At 40.1% G+C, this 13,327-nt stretch overlaps 1 protein-coding gene across 1 annotated transcript; it reads right to left on the reverse strand.

Annotated features, from left to right (window-relative positions):
* Positions 1 to 16: 16 nt before the first annotated feature.
* Positions 17 to 12,934, reverse strand: col9a1b (collagen, type IX, alpha 1b). Its single transcript, XM_089011823.1, has 32 exons — positions 12,737 to 12,934; positions 12,006 to 12,059; positions 11,896 to 11,931; positions 11,723 to 11,785; positions 10,697 to 10,750; positions 10,351 to 10,386; positions 10,250 to 10,273; positions 10,074 to 10,127; positions 9,724 to 9,777; positions 9,450 to 9,482; positions 9,312 to 9,368; positions 9,021 to 9,074; positions 8,021 to 8,074; positions 7,873 to 7,926; positions 7,730 to 7,783; positions 6,839 to 6,892; positions 6,708 to 6,761; positions 6,579 to 6,632; positions 6,244 to 6,297; positions 5,574 to 5,618; positions 5,424 to 5,477; positions 5,277 to 5,330; positions 5,128 to 5,181; positions 4,169 to 4,240; positions 3,979 to 4,014; positions 3,855 to 3,899; positions 3,723 to 3,755; positions 3,479 to 3,625; positions 2,256 to 2,310; positions 1,303 to 1,491; positions 986 to 1,063; positions 17 to 920 (listed from the first exon to the last, which is right to left on the reverse strand). Exons 1-32 carry the CDS (start codon positions 12,809 to 12,811, stop codon positions 730 to 732), a joined length of 2,025 nt encoding a protein of 674 aa, XP_088867949.1. The 5' UTR covers positions 12,812 to 12,934; the 3' UTR covers positions 17 to 729.
* Between the last annotated feature and the right edge of the window lie 393 nt (positions 12,935 to 13,327).

Raw genomic sequence — 13,327 nt, forward strand, 5'->3', positions numbered from 1 at the left:
TCAACACAATACCCAATCGTGAAAATATGATTTAATCAATACATATTTTGTTAATAATCAAGTGTTCATGCAGAATAAATAAACCGTGTTGTGTGTATTTTTTTATTTGTTATATTTATGACCATTGCACTCATCATTATTCAAATTGACTAGTGTCGTCCTGTACAATGAGGCAAAATGTCACATCAGGTTGTTTTGTAGGAAATAAACCACAACCCAAACATTTGTTTTTACAGATTTACAACATACATCAACATATGTCGGTGTGACACATTCTGTCCTTTTTGTTCGCAACTGCAAAGACTTTATGATTTGTGGGCAAAAAATACAAAATAAACATTTGTCTTTGATAAATTATCACATACTACACAAAAAGACCTGGGTTTATTTGGGTGACTGTTAAACATGATTTGTGAGGAAATTTCCTTTGTTTTGTTTTATTTTTGTTTTGTTTTTATTTATTTTTTCTTAAAGAGGGACAACACTGTGAATAGAGAGAAAGTGGGATTAACTATTTAAGACTTGTTGAGAATAAAAAAAAACATCCATTCAAGAAGAACAGAAGACAGTCAACACATTGAAAAAAAAGTTGTGAGTTTTTCTGCAGGCGCGAACTCTGTGGCACAGCTTGTAAAGAAATGACGAGAGGTTAAAATAAGGAAGGCATCAAAAACCCCAGCGATGAAACATGTTTGAATCCAATAGTCTCTGTCTCTCCCAGAGTGGCTTTTAGTTCCTTGCAGGTCCCTTCACATCCACAGGTTGAGCGCCCGGTGACAGGTTACAAGAGGATGGGTCACAGTAACCATTCGGACCAGCTGGACCGGGAGGCCCAGGTACACCGGGCTGTCCAGGAAGACCAGGAGGTCCCCTCTGGCCATCACGACCCTCTTGACCATAACCAGGTTTGCCAGCTTCCCCTGTGATAGTTCCTCTTTGTTAGCTTAAACATCGCCTGAAATATGAAAATCGAACATTTACTCACCGGGCAGTCCTGGAGGTCCTTGCTGACCTTTGGCTCCTCGTACTGTCGGCCCGCGGGACCCTCTGTCACCCATTTCACCTGTAAGTGACAAACATCAAACGATTATGCCAATCCAAATCATAGCATTTAGTTGAATATAAAACGGGAATGGCTAATTTAAATACTGGAGGGGAAACAAACCTTTCTAGTGGAAAGGGTTCTGTGGCATAAAAATTATCATTTACATGATCAAGTACAGCACAAAATTGCTAAATAACAAACTAAAATATCACTTATTGTAGACAAAAGAACACAAATTGCTTCGCTATGCTAGTTACCTTTAGGTCCTTTTGCTCCAAGTTGTCCTGGTGGCCCTTTGAGTCCAGGAAGGCCCCTCACCCCCGCCTGTCCTGTCATGCCATTGTCTCCTGGAGCACCAGGAGGGCCTGGGGGTCCAGGTTTGCCAGGTAAACCCACAGCACCCGATTCTGGTCTTCTCAAACTAGAAGCCAAATTGGCCAGTTGATCTATTATGAGAGAATTAAACCACAGGGTTATGATAGGCACCGGTGTTATAGTCTTGATACTCTTTTGGGTTCAATTCCAAGTGAAGCGGGAAGTAAAGTTGTGAAAATCTTTCAAACTTGGCCTGCCTTTCAAGAAAACCCTCAGTCGATTCAACACAGAAAAGATTTTACTTTTTTTTTAATACAGCAATGAGCCAGAGAAAACGTATGTTCGCGATGCAAATGATCCAATATTCATCTCCTGTGATTATTTGCTGGCTGCTCTCTTGCACTTCCTGCCTCTTACTGAAAATTCATGCAGTGCATGCAGACCGACTGTTCCTTTTAAACATTGCCTTCCCTAGCATTGACTCTCTTTTCTACAAGCAGAGGAGTGGAGGTCTGCTAGAGGTGTAATTAATTTTTCAGCACCTCGGCTATAAAAAAGTAATGACTCTAGGAGATGAGTTTGGAAGACACAAGAAAAAAAGAATAAAGAAAAGAGAGGTTGCGTCTTCCGCCGGAACATTTCTTCCGAGGCGAACAAGGAGATCTTTCATCCATCAAATAAACAAGGACTGAATCTTGTTTCATGTTTTGCTTATGAGCCCTTCTCTTTTCTATGTGTGAACTGTGTAGTATTGAGAAAGCGTCCTGATCAATGAAGGAGCGGGAGGCCAGCGCCTCTTTACAGTACGTGTGCTCTTGGAAGCGAGCATTGCGGCTGAGATTCCAGTCATCAACGAGGTACAAAGGGGATGATGAATGGGGTCATTGTTTCTTACCTTGCATGACTCGCATGCAGACCTGCCTGATGTGCTGGTCACTTGGTTCTTTACCCTGCCAAAAAAAAAAAAAGTGTTTCAAGATATCAAAACACTTCACCATCTCATTTGAATTCAAGATATTCTTTCCAATCTGTAGTTTATCACAATTATCGCATATGTCCTCAAAGGGGAATGAATATTTGGCGCTGGTCTCCTAAAGGGAATTTTGACCTAAAATGTCAAACAAAGTTTCAATGAATTAGAATGTCACGAAGGGGTCATTTATTTTAGAAGTTCAATTCAAAAAGTCAAACGCAAACAAGAGTCTATTTTTGAGGTTGCTTTTCTCGGGTGTATTTTTCCCTTGTTTGCCCTCTTTTATGGACAATGCATCACAGTGTTTTTGGGAAGGATTATTTTGTGTGGGGGGTTAATTTTTCTTCCCCCAACAGGCACGTCAAGGCCCAACAATTCAAAGTGAATTTTTGATATCTGTATCCCAGCTGGGTCGTTATATACTGCACATATGGTGTTCAATTTTTTGAAGGTCCTCAGAACAATGCCATTTATTAACTCATTCACTGCCAGACGTGCACAAGTGTGTCCACTCGAGTGACAGGGTTTTTGTCATTGTCACTTGAATTCCAGGACCCACAGAATATTGAGTTTTAGGACTATACAACCATTCAATGCAGAACAAGAAACCTTACACTCTCTTCTTTCATCACAATAAAAGAGTTAATTCCTAAATTATATGGGTCTGGAGTTGTATGAGCTTGAAATGAGGGCGGCCGGCCAAAATACAATGCAATACATAAATATTGATATAGGGCTTTAACAACAGCTGAAGCTGAAACAAAGCGCTACCATGGGGGAAAAAAAGGGAAATTCTACCCCCTTATGGAAGGGAAATAATATTGCCAGAGGCCATGGCCAATGCGTTATTGGCACCCAAACAAGAACAAACAAAACCTGAACAAATTCAGAATTGGCGCTCTACGTCATATTTTGAATTCCCTAATAAATTTGTGAATGGCAGTGAATGAGTTAAGATGCCTGTCGAATTCTACAACAGTAATGAGTAACAAAATAAAATAAACAAAAACAAAATAAAAATAAAAAATACACACACAAACAAATTAGCTGATATCTCAATCTGTCCTCTCGCAGTCAATCATTGAAATTTTCTTTTTTACAATGATTGCATTGTGCAAACTGTAGCGAGAGTGTACTCGACCTACCGCGGGACCTTGTGTTCCCCTAGCTCCGGGTGGACCTCTGTTTCCTTGCATGCCTCGCGGTCCAGGAGTGCCGGGCGGACCCTCAATTCCGGGCTGGCCTCGAATTCCCTCTGGACCTCTTCTGCCAGGCTCGCCGGGGTTTCCAGTCTGGAGAAATAGCACACATTGCCAAGACCATTAATTTGGCAATTTTTAAGATATTCAAAAGAAATGTTATCATGCCAAAACATAAATTGCTACACACCTCTCCCTTTGCTCCACCTTCTCCAGGTTCACCCTTAAAGTGATATGAGACATCAAGAAAAATGGGAACATCAATCGTTTTATTTTCCTGAGATTTCAGGTGAAAACTGTTCATTTTTGCATCAGAACTTACATTATCTCCTTTGTCTCCAGGGTTGCCTTCATCACCTTGTGGACCCTGAAAAGAATATGTCATCATTTTTTTTGGGGTTATGTATCATTGCATGAAATCATCATTTCAGATGAAAATTTCATACCTGGTCTCCCTTGGGCCCTGTTTCTCCTCTCTCGCCCTATAATCAACGAGACAAATGACTTTGCTGGAGGTATGTGTGTGGGGGGTGTGGGCGGGGGTCTAAATTAGTCTTCAGCACAGGGTTTTTGTGTGTTGAGTAACAATCAACAAAACAATTGTTTTTCTGAGATGGACAACCGTGATGTCCTTACCCTTTCTCCTTTCATGCCAGGAACACCAGGAGGGCCTGGAATACCAGGAAGGCCGGGGTCACCTTTGGGTCCCTATCACAAACACAAAGCACTTTGAAAATGTCTCCTTTCCAAAGGTAGCCCCAACTGTCTCTCTCTCTCTCTCTCTCTCTCTCTCTCTCTCTCTCTCTCTCTCTCTCTCTCTCTCTCTCTCTCTCTCTCTCTCTCTCTCTCTCTCTCTCTCTCTCTCTATTTCTATCTCTCTCTCTTGCTCACTCTCTATTTGCTGCAAATATGCTTACCATTCATTCATCATGCTACAAAATATACAATGCACAATGAAATGTACGTGTGGGTCAAAATGTCAACAAACAATTTCACACAGTTAATCAGATGAAAGTCCTATTATTTCGACTATACAGACGCCAGAAGACAATGAAAACCACAAGAGTAATATGTATTAAGAATTGTTGTTGACGGTTTTAAAGGCATTACATGTTGTGCACCATTAATTTACAAGAGTGCATAAAATGTTCCCGAAGCACATAAAGTATGGCAACATATCATCAGTTTGTGTCCCATTTGATCTCTGTGGAATGTCAGGAGTGAAAACAGTAGACCCTTTCTGCCTGTTCTCTCCTCACTGTGAAAGTAGACCTCAAGCAAGATTCACTCAATTATAACAAAGTCTACTTACTAGGAAGCAAGAGCCAGGAAGAAACTTTCTCTTTTTTTTTCTTTAAATGCAAAAGCAGGTGGCATTGTAATATGGCGAATAAAATAACATAGTCCCTCTTAGAAAAATGCAAATATTCCCTTATGTGGTCACTAAAATGAAATACCATAATGACAGTATGCCCAGTGGCATTTTACTGTGCTCAACAAAGTAAAGGGCATTAAAATGAAATGTGTTAAGTAGCCTTGAAATGTTTACAGTAAAAGAATATTAAATGAAATAAATATTTGCATCAATATCTTACCCTGGAACCAGGCTTGCCAACCGGACCCGCTGGGCCTTGTTCTCCCGATTCTCCCTGCAGCGTAGATGAGGATTACCAATTACAAAGCGGGGATCTTTGACTTTTAATTTAATTAAAACAATTAAAATGAAACTGTAATGAATGCTCACAGGTTCACCAATGGGCCCAGCGACTCCAACCTCGCCCTGTTCCCCACGCTCGCCCTGTAGAGCAGTAAGATCGGAGTGTTTTTGTGTTTTGTTTCTGTCAGGTCAATATAATGCAAGTCTCGGTGGATAACAACTTAATGTGTATACCATTTTTCCCGCTGAACCCATCGTGCCAGGGAAGCCTGTTTGACCGGCATCTCCCTAAATCACCAAAGCAGTCCAATTGTGATCATGGTCACTTAAAATGTGAATGTAAGCAACAACGTCTTAGATTTAGTGATGAATGAAGACAGCAACCTTTGAGCCACTTTGTCCTTTTGGTCCAGATGATCCGGGAAATCCCTGAAACACACAAAATAAGAGCCCCAAAAATAACTTCAAAAAAGACATTTACCTTAGTGTTTCCACACAGATGGATTAATTATATTTGTTTGAGCCACTGGCCTAAATAAGCTGCTTATAAACGTCTTGATCACAGTACCCTCAGGGTTTAATACGGGCGACGACTTGAACACCGAGACAATCTTAGCTAAACAGTGTCACAGTTGAGTTGAGACCCATTAGTGTCTTTCATTAGGCTCCTCACACATCAGAGGGCGGGATAAACATTGCGATACTCACTTGTGCCAAGGAGAATGTAATTACTGTTTCATGGCGTGTGTGTGTGTGTGTGTGTGTGTGTGTGTGTGTGTGTGTGTGTGTGTGTGTGTGTGTGTGTGTGTGTGTGTGTGTGTGTGTGTGTGTGTGTGTGTGTGTGTGTGTGTGTGTGTGTGTGTGTGTGTGTGTGTGTGTGTGTGTGTGCGTGCGTGCGTGCGTGCCTGCGTGCGTGTGTGTGTGCGTGAAAGGCTAGGTCTAGGGTAATATCAAGTGTTTATTTTGAATGGTTGAAATCATAATGGATTATTTGGTGGGAGAGGTTGTCATTTTAAGATGGGTACACTGCGCTGAGTTTGAGTGTCAGACTTACAGGAAGTCCCTGAGGGCCAACCTCTCCAGGATGTCCGGGTTTGCCAATACCTCCCTGTTACCAAAACAAACAGTGAGGAAGATCTGATTGTGCCATATACTATGATACTGTCGTATCATATACAGTAAAGTCTCGTTATATCGATATTCAAGGGAGTCCGAAAAATATCGATATAACCGGGACTATCGATATATCCGACCCTGTTTGCATGTAATTTTCTCCGTGCGTGCATAGAAATAGTATCGATATAACCGGGACTATCGATATATCCGATATCGATATAACGAGACTTTACTATACTTTATCATGATGATACGAAGCTGTAGTAATTGTACCTTTGCTCCCGGCATGCCTGGAATACCTTCACGGCCATTCACTCCTGGTAAACCCTGATAGTTATGATAAAATAAGCCCAGAAGAAGAAAAAAAAATACTGTCATCATGTTTGACGTAATTATACTCACAGCATCTCCTTTGGGACCTGGCAGACCTGTGACCCCTCTAGACCCTTGTATACCCTATTCAACAAAAGCTTTGGTCAGATTGTTCAAACAAGCATTCTTTCGAGAAGGTCAGTGATAATTACCCAACCTACCTGTTCACCTTTGGGCCCAGGTTCACCCATTACACCCCGTTGGCCTTGATCACCCTGAAATCATATAGTTCCATTGTTGTTTCGATGAGAGTCATTTAGAAAGAAACTGGTAGGATCACATATTATAGGTAATGGGCCAGCATTGTTGCATCATCAGCAATTATTCAAATACTTTTGCATGTAGATATTCACATTCAATCAACCTCAGAGCACTGAATCGATTACACCTTGACTGCCACTCATCCTGAAAAGGCTTCAACAGTTCAACGAACAAGGCTTTATTCACACCGCACTAAATTGGTGCAGGAAACCAAATTCTTGATACAATGACTTGTTGACGGACAAAATCTTCTCTACAAGACTGTTGTTTTGAATTTCCATTGAATTATACCATTCAATTCAAATTGGGTCATTAATAGCTGGGTTTTTCACACCAATTCCAGCTCATCCTGACTAACCAACCGAGCATTGTTTTCTCAACTGATGCAGCCTACTCAGATGGGGGAGGCGAAGCATCTTCTAAGACAAATAGGACAGTCTAGTTGTGATGTATTCAATGTCTTCAAGAATTACTACCATTTTATTGTTTTGTGAGTTAATTGTCCTACCTAGACTGTGTATGTCACACGTGTGCCCACAGAAGTACACAAAACTATGTGGACAAAAGTATTGGTACACAAAATACTGGAAGTGTGAAATACAGTACATAATAAAAGAAAAATTAGGATAATGGCTTTCACTCTGCTAGGAAGACTTTCTATGATATTTTGCAGCATGTATACAGGAATTTGCGCCCCCCCCCCCTAAAGCTAGGCTTCATGGACCATGCTCTGTCCAATGAAGTTTTGTGTCCATATTTTGTGTCCATGTTGTCCATTTTTAAACACTTACAGATGCACCAGAAACACCCTGAGGACCCGGATCTCCATCAGGTCCTCGAGCTCCCTATCAGACAACAAATTGTAAACATGTCATATTTTGCCAGAGGTTAACTGAAATGGATAAAAATTGCAGAAGGGAAAAAAATCACTTACCAATTCTCCTTTAGTTCCCATCATTCCTGTGGATCCTCGGATGCCCTGTGCACCCTGGAACAACGCACGCAGACAGCCGCAGAATAACATAAAAACGTTGCGTGACCACAACGCACACACTGGAAGCATTGCAAATAGTCAATCTCACCGTTGGTCCTTGCGCACCGACCCACCCTTGACCTCCTTGCTCTCCTTCCTCGCCCTATAAGCAAAGATGATGAAACAAACAGGGAACACAAGCAGCGGGGAAAAAAATTGTGGACTGTGTTAATGGGAAAAGAAGAAAAGCAATTCTGTTTTTAATGTTTGCAAATCAAATGATTTAACTCTAACTTGACCCACTTTGCTAATTACAAATAAATAATCTGCTGACTGCAGAGAAAGCGTTTGGGGGTTCACAGATTTTCTGTCATGAAAAAGGCAATTTGTTCTTTTAATTTCAGGTAATAGTAGAGGGTATTGAAAGAAATAAAGGACACAGGCCAGATAATGAAACTGTACATAACAATAAACGAGACAGCATGTTTTACATCTGAGTGCAGATGAATGATCACTTCTACTCATCCCATAGCAAAACATATTTTTATTTGTCCATTGACAACTCCAAAAACAGTGAGTGGTCAAGTATATCTATCTCTCTTTTTTGAAATGATAATTTGAAAGAAATTTGTTAACAGCACTCTGGAGCATTTGTACACTCAGTGAAGCATTTGGCGAACAATAGACCTGAACAAGAGTGAAACTGTGATCATTTTATTGACAATGGCAAGTGGCTTTGCATAAATAAGCTAAAGGTAACTATAATGACAGACAGCATCGTTGTGAGGCCGATTGTGAATCATATCCTGCACACAGAAAGATCACCTCATTTCCATTTATATTGCTTATGGAGACATAAGAGGAGAGGAGGTTGCTTGAACATCATTTCAAATCAATCATCCTGGAGAGGCATCAAAGGCAATGTCACACTGACAATAAACTGCATTGAAAATGCTCGCCTCATTCTGCGGAGTGAGGTTTTCCTAATGGGGGACTTGGCCGTAATCCGTATGGGAATGCTTTAGGATGTGTTGTGCATTTCTGTGCCTAAATCTCACTGGGTCAGATATCCTGCATGGAATATCTAAGTATTATATACACATACATACCTTGTGCCCTTGTTTGCCAGGTATCCCTGCTTCACCTTTTATACCTTTGTGGCCCTGGTAAAAAAAAAGTGGGCAGAGAAAAGCAGTTACCACTGACCTTAAATATGTTTTTTACCACTTACATGCAAGTCAGTACAGTACATCCCCCCCCAAAAAAAAACTAAAAAATAGCAAGACTATTTTGATTGTACTGTACATCTGAATGACAACGCAACTAGTATTGTGTTTTGTTGTGTTCCCAAAAAGTTTACTGCCATTGGCTCATACACAAGAATATTTTCTTATCATCACCTTCATGCCAGGAATGCCAGGATGTCCAGAGGTCCCGGGTGGACAAGAGTTGGGACACTAAACAGCAACAGAAAGGTCAGAAATTTAAAACAGGTCATGAAAATTAAATATCTTTGTTTTTACTTTGAATTATTTTACCAGGTCGGCACTGGCCAGCATCCCAGCTGCTCCCTGCAACAGAACAGGATTTATTTATTTGTTTGTTTATTCATGTGTTTATTTATTTATTCATGTGTTTATGTATTTTTTTTTAGTTTTTTTTTTTTTTTTACTTAGAAGGCATGACTGTTACATTTTTTTCAGTAGATGGTTGCAGTCCAGTAGTCCATTTAACAATGTGTCTGGATCCAGAGTATGTTATATCATGCAACAACGTTTTTTTTTTTTTTTTTTTATTAAAGAACTCACTTACCCTTGGCCCTGTTGGTCCACGAGGTCCTTGAGGTCCTCTGACACCCATTGGCCCCTGTGCTCAGGAATTGCACAAAAAACTTAGTTAAAACACTGTTTACAGGCATATCTGTCCAGTTGTACAGTGATACTCATGGTTACATCAACTTCATGTGTGTTCCGCTTTAATCTGGCAAAAGATTATAATACACCATAACTAATTCTAATGGTAGCAGATTATTAGTAAATGTATATATAAATATAAATGAATAAATATAAAAGAGGTTTAAGTGTCATTCCCTATTTCTGAGTCACACACCTTTTCACTTTTATGAATTAAGAGTTGCTCATTAAAACACTTTCTGTACTTACAGGTGGTCCTGTTTTTCCCAATTGGCCTGGAAGTCCTCCTGGCCCGGGAGGCCCCTGTCACAATCAAACCGGACGGAGATTAAACTTGTTTTTAGGTAAAAACATGCAAACAAGTGCATCGTAAGACCAAAAAAAAGTATGGATATGTAGCAGGTTAAGTATGTTGAGAAATTTACAGGAGGTCCATCCGACCCGACACCCTGAGGAGAAACAAACAGTGTGATGAGTAATTCATGTAGTTTGATGGATGCATTTTTGGACATGGTGTGAAACTCACAGAAGATCCTCGAGGTCCAACTGTTCCAGGTTCACCCTAGAAATAAATTGTGGATTTATTTTTAAGGATTGGATAGATGCAGGCACTCAAAGTTTGTGCAAACAATCTATATGAGACGAAATAGTTATCACATGACTGGGCCGCCAGGCTCACTTGACCCAGCAATGTTTGTACTAATGAGGAGCGATGTCGGGCTTTGCCTCCCCACGGAGATTACATAGAGGACTTGCAGGATTAGGTCTCATTTGTCAGGAGGAATTTATGCAAAAAACGGTAAAAGAGCAGACAGCAGCTTGGCACCATTTCCCGGACGTTCTCTGAGGTGAGGGGCTCATTAGTCACTTACTTTCTGTCCGGGGGGACCGTCAGGCCCGGCCTCTCCGACAGGGCCCGTCAAACCCTGCAGAGAGCACATTCAATCAGGATTAGCTCACCTTGCAATGTGCTTGTGAAAAGAGCCAGTCCCTTATTTCCATATTCAGAATGAGATCGCTATCATGTTACATCATCATAAATTTAACCTTGTGGGGGGAGCCCTGGTCGTAAAAGGGATGAACCACCTGTTAGCGGCTGTTACATTACATATTACGGTGCTCTTTGGAGAATTAATTAAATCCCGAGTTTCACCCAAATCCTCAAAAACCTAAAGAGGCACACAGGAGAAAAATTTCGAGGAGGAAGGAGTCAGCAGTGGGCCAAGAGGGCAAACTATACTCAGAGTGCAGACGGCAGAGAGCAACATTCCTTTGGCTCATTTCAAACAAGCCATCATTCCACACTGTTTTGTGGATTCTCAGTGAAAGATGCCAACTGCATTGGGATCACAAAGAGGCTTTTGTTTTCAAAGTGGCCCATTTTAGATTAATTAATTACCTTTTTTTCTAAAAATTTGTGACAATCCATCAGAAAATTTTCAATATCTGCCAATTACAGTACTATACTGCTCCGTCACTACCTTTCATCAGCCATTCAGACATAAAACAGTATGGAAAATACATTGATTTGTTCCTAATCCATAAGGCTTCTACAGAGCTGTGTTCCAACATTTTTTTAAGAAAGAATAATGCACCACATTTGAGAAATTGGCGAAATTTGGGGCCTTGGCTTTCCATAATGTCATCATAGCATTAAAAAAACAATCAAATAGCAGTCTATTATTTTTTTTCACACCTATTAATTGGATTTAAAAAAGTAATCACACTCATGCTTTATTGTGAACAAAATACATATCATCATTTTACAGTCCGCTGGATTGGTGGCAATACAACATATGTGCTGACTGAAGTGATATCTTGATACATAATAGTCTAATACTTCAGGAAATTTAAATAATCTTGAAAGAAAAGCATTATCGTGAACAGGGTTGACGTACATCATTTCCAGGAATTCCAGGTAATCCTGAAGATCCAATTCGACCAGGTTCTCCATCAGGTCCCTGCAAATGACAATCCCACACAAACGTTTTGTAACGAAATACAATCTAATAAAATTAATAATATAAAATAAAACAAATGTATCAAAAATAAAATTAAAATGTATAGTTACAGCAGGACCCGGTAGGCCATCTGGTCCTCTTTCACCCTGAAAGGAATCAAACTATAGTTAGGCAAAAATACAGGAAAGCAGAAAAATAGGGTTGCACTCCAAGGACTCACATCAATGCCATCAATTCCCGGTACACCTGCAGGTCCAGGAATCCCTTGTTCCCTCTGAGTAAGGGAAAGCACATTTGCACAAAACCAGTTGGAATTTGGAAATACGCAATTATGTTTCATGTTTTAGCTGTTTGTTTGTGCGAAATAAAAGTGACATCAAGAGCAAAGGTACATACATCGACATTCATTCCAAACACATCATGTGATAAATCCAGAATTCTTATGTACAGTATGTATATCATACAAACCTACTGATATGGTTTGAGAATGCATTTGAATTTATACGAATCATTTTGAGTTGTTTTGAACCGCAGATGATAAAAAAATGAGAAATAGACCTGAATAATTTGTAGCAAAAATAATTCAATTTCAATGTCATTTTTCTAACACTATTTAAATCAAATACATTTTTGCCATATATTTTAACAAATGAGTGAAAGAAGACAACTTAAAAATATTGTGAAATAATGGAATTTTTATTTAACTTCAGTAATTGCTGTATCATGAGTTACACGTTTTCTCCAAAAGAATCTGGACAAGAAGTCACTCTGATACATTTTATGTATGTGCAATTTCCTCGCAACATTTAAAAAAAACAAAAAACAAATGCTTGTACACACAGAGCTAATTTTTCTCAACATTGTATACAAAAGCCCTCACCGGGACCTCTGTCACGTCATTCTAAAGTAAGGAACAACGAGAGTGGAATGAGGGTCACAAATAAGCCTTACTTGAGCTGAGCAAAGTAGAGCAAAGTGCAGGAGCAGCCCCAGGAGAGGTCCTCGATTGCCAGGGGTCCGAGCCATGCTTTCCCGTGGGCTGAAAAGGTAACAGTTGTAAGTCCTTTTCTGTGGAATTGCTGGGATGGAAGAAGCCCCAGACAAAGCAACCCAAATTGACCCCTCTCAACTATCTAGAGACCCTCGGAGGGCCCGTGGCCATCCCGAACTGATAAATATTCATGGGTTGATGTTTATTCATGTATGTCAGGTGAAGGGAGGGGAAACAAATGGGAGGGGAACAACGACTCATCCAATAGGCAGGAGAATAAGTTTGATTTTTCATGATTACCAATTTGTTCAGTAAAATGAAATAATTATAATATTCTTTTTATCAGCAACATCAGAATTATTGTTCTTGACAAAATGAAAAAATACAGTTGTTCCCGGAATGACATTCTCTCCATGTCCACAAGAGAGCACTGTTTGATGTTGTTTCAAATAACTGGGCATGCTTAGAAACTAATCCCTTCGTAGGTGTGGTATTGCCACACTGCATCGTAGGAGTATTAGCGTTGCTACTTTGACAGGACTTGTAACAAT

The sequence above is a fragment of the Hippocampus bargibanti genome, linkage group LG13, assembly GCF_051943395.1.
Source record: "Hippocampus bargibanti isolate YZ-2025 linkage group LG13, ASM5194339v1, whole genome shotgun sequence".
Classification (NCBI taxonomy): Eukaryota; Metazoa; Chordata; class Actinopteri; order Syngnathiformes; family Syngnathidae; genus Hippocampus; species Hippocampus bargibanti.

Excerpts from the sequence above, each read along its gene's own strand:
- col9a1b (XM_089011823.1), bottom strand. The coding sequence starts at position 12,811 with ATGGCTCGGACCCCTGGCAATCGAGGACCTCTCCTGGGGCTGCTCCTG. Across the intron at positions 10,751-11,722 it reads CTGGAATTCCTGGAAATGAT|GGTTTGACGGGCCCTGTCGG; the intron begins GTACGTCAACCC and ends TGCTCTCTGCAG. Across the intron at positions 10,128-10,249 it reads TCGGGTCGGATGGACCTCCT|GGGCCTCCCGGGCCAGGAGG; the intron begins GTAAATTTCTCA and ends TGATTGTGACAG.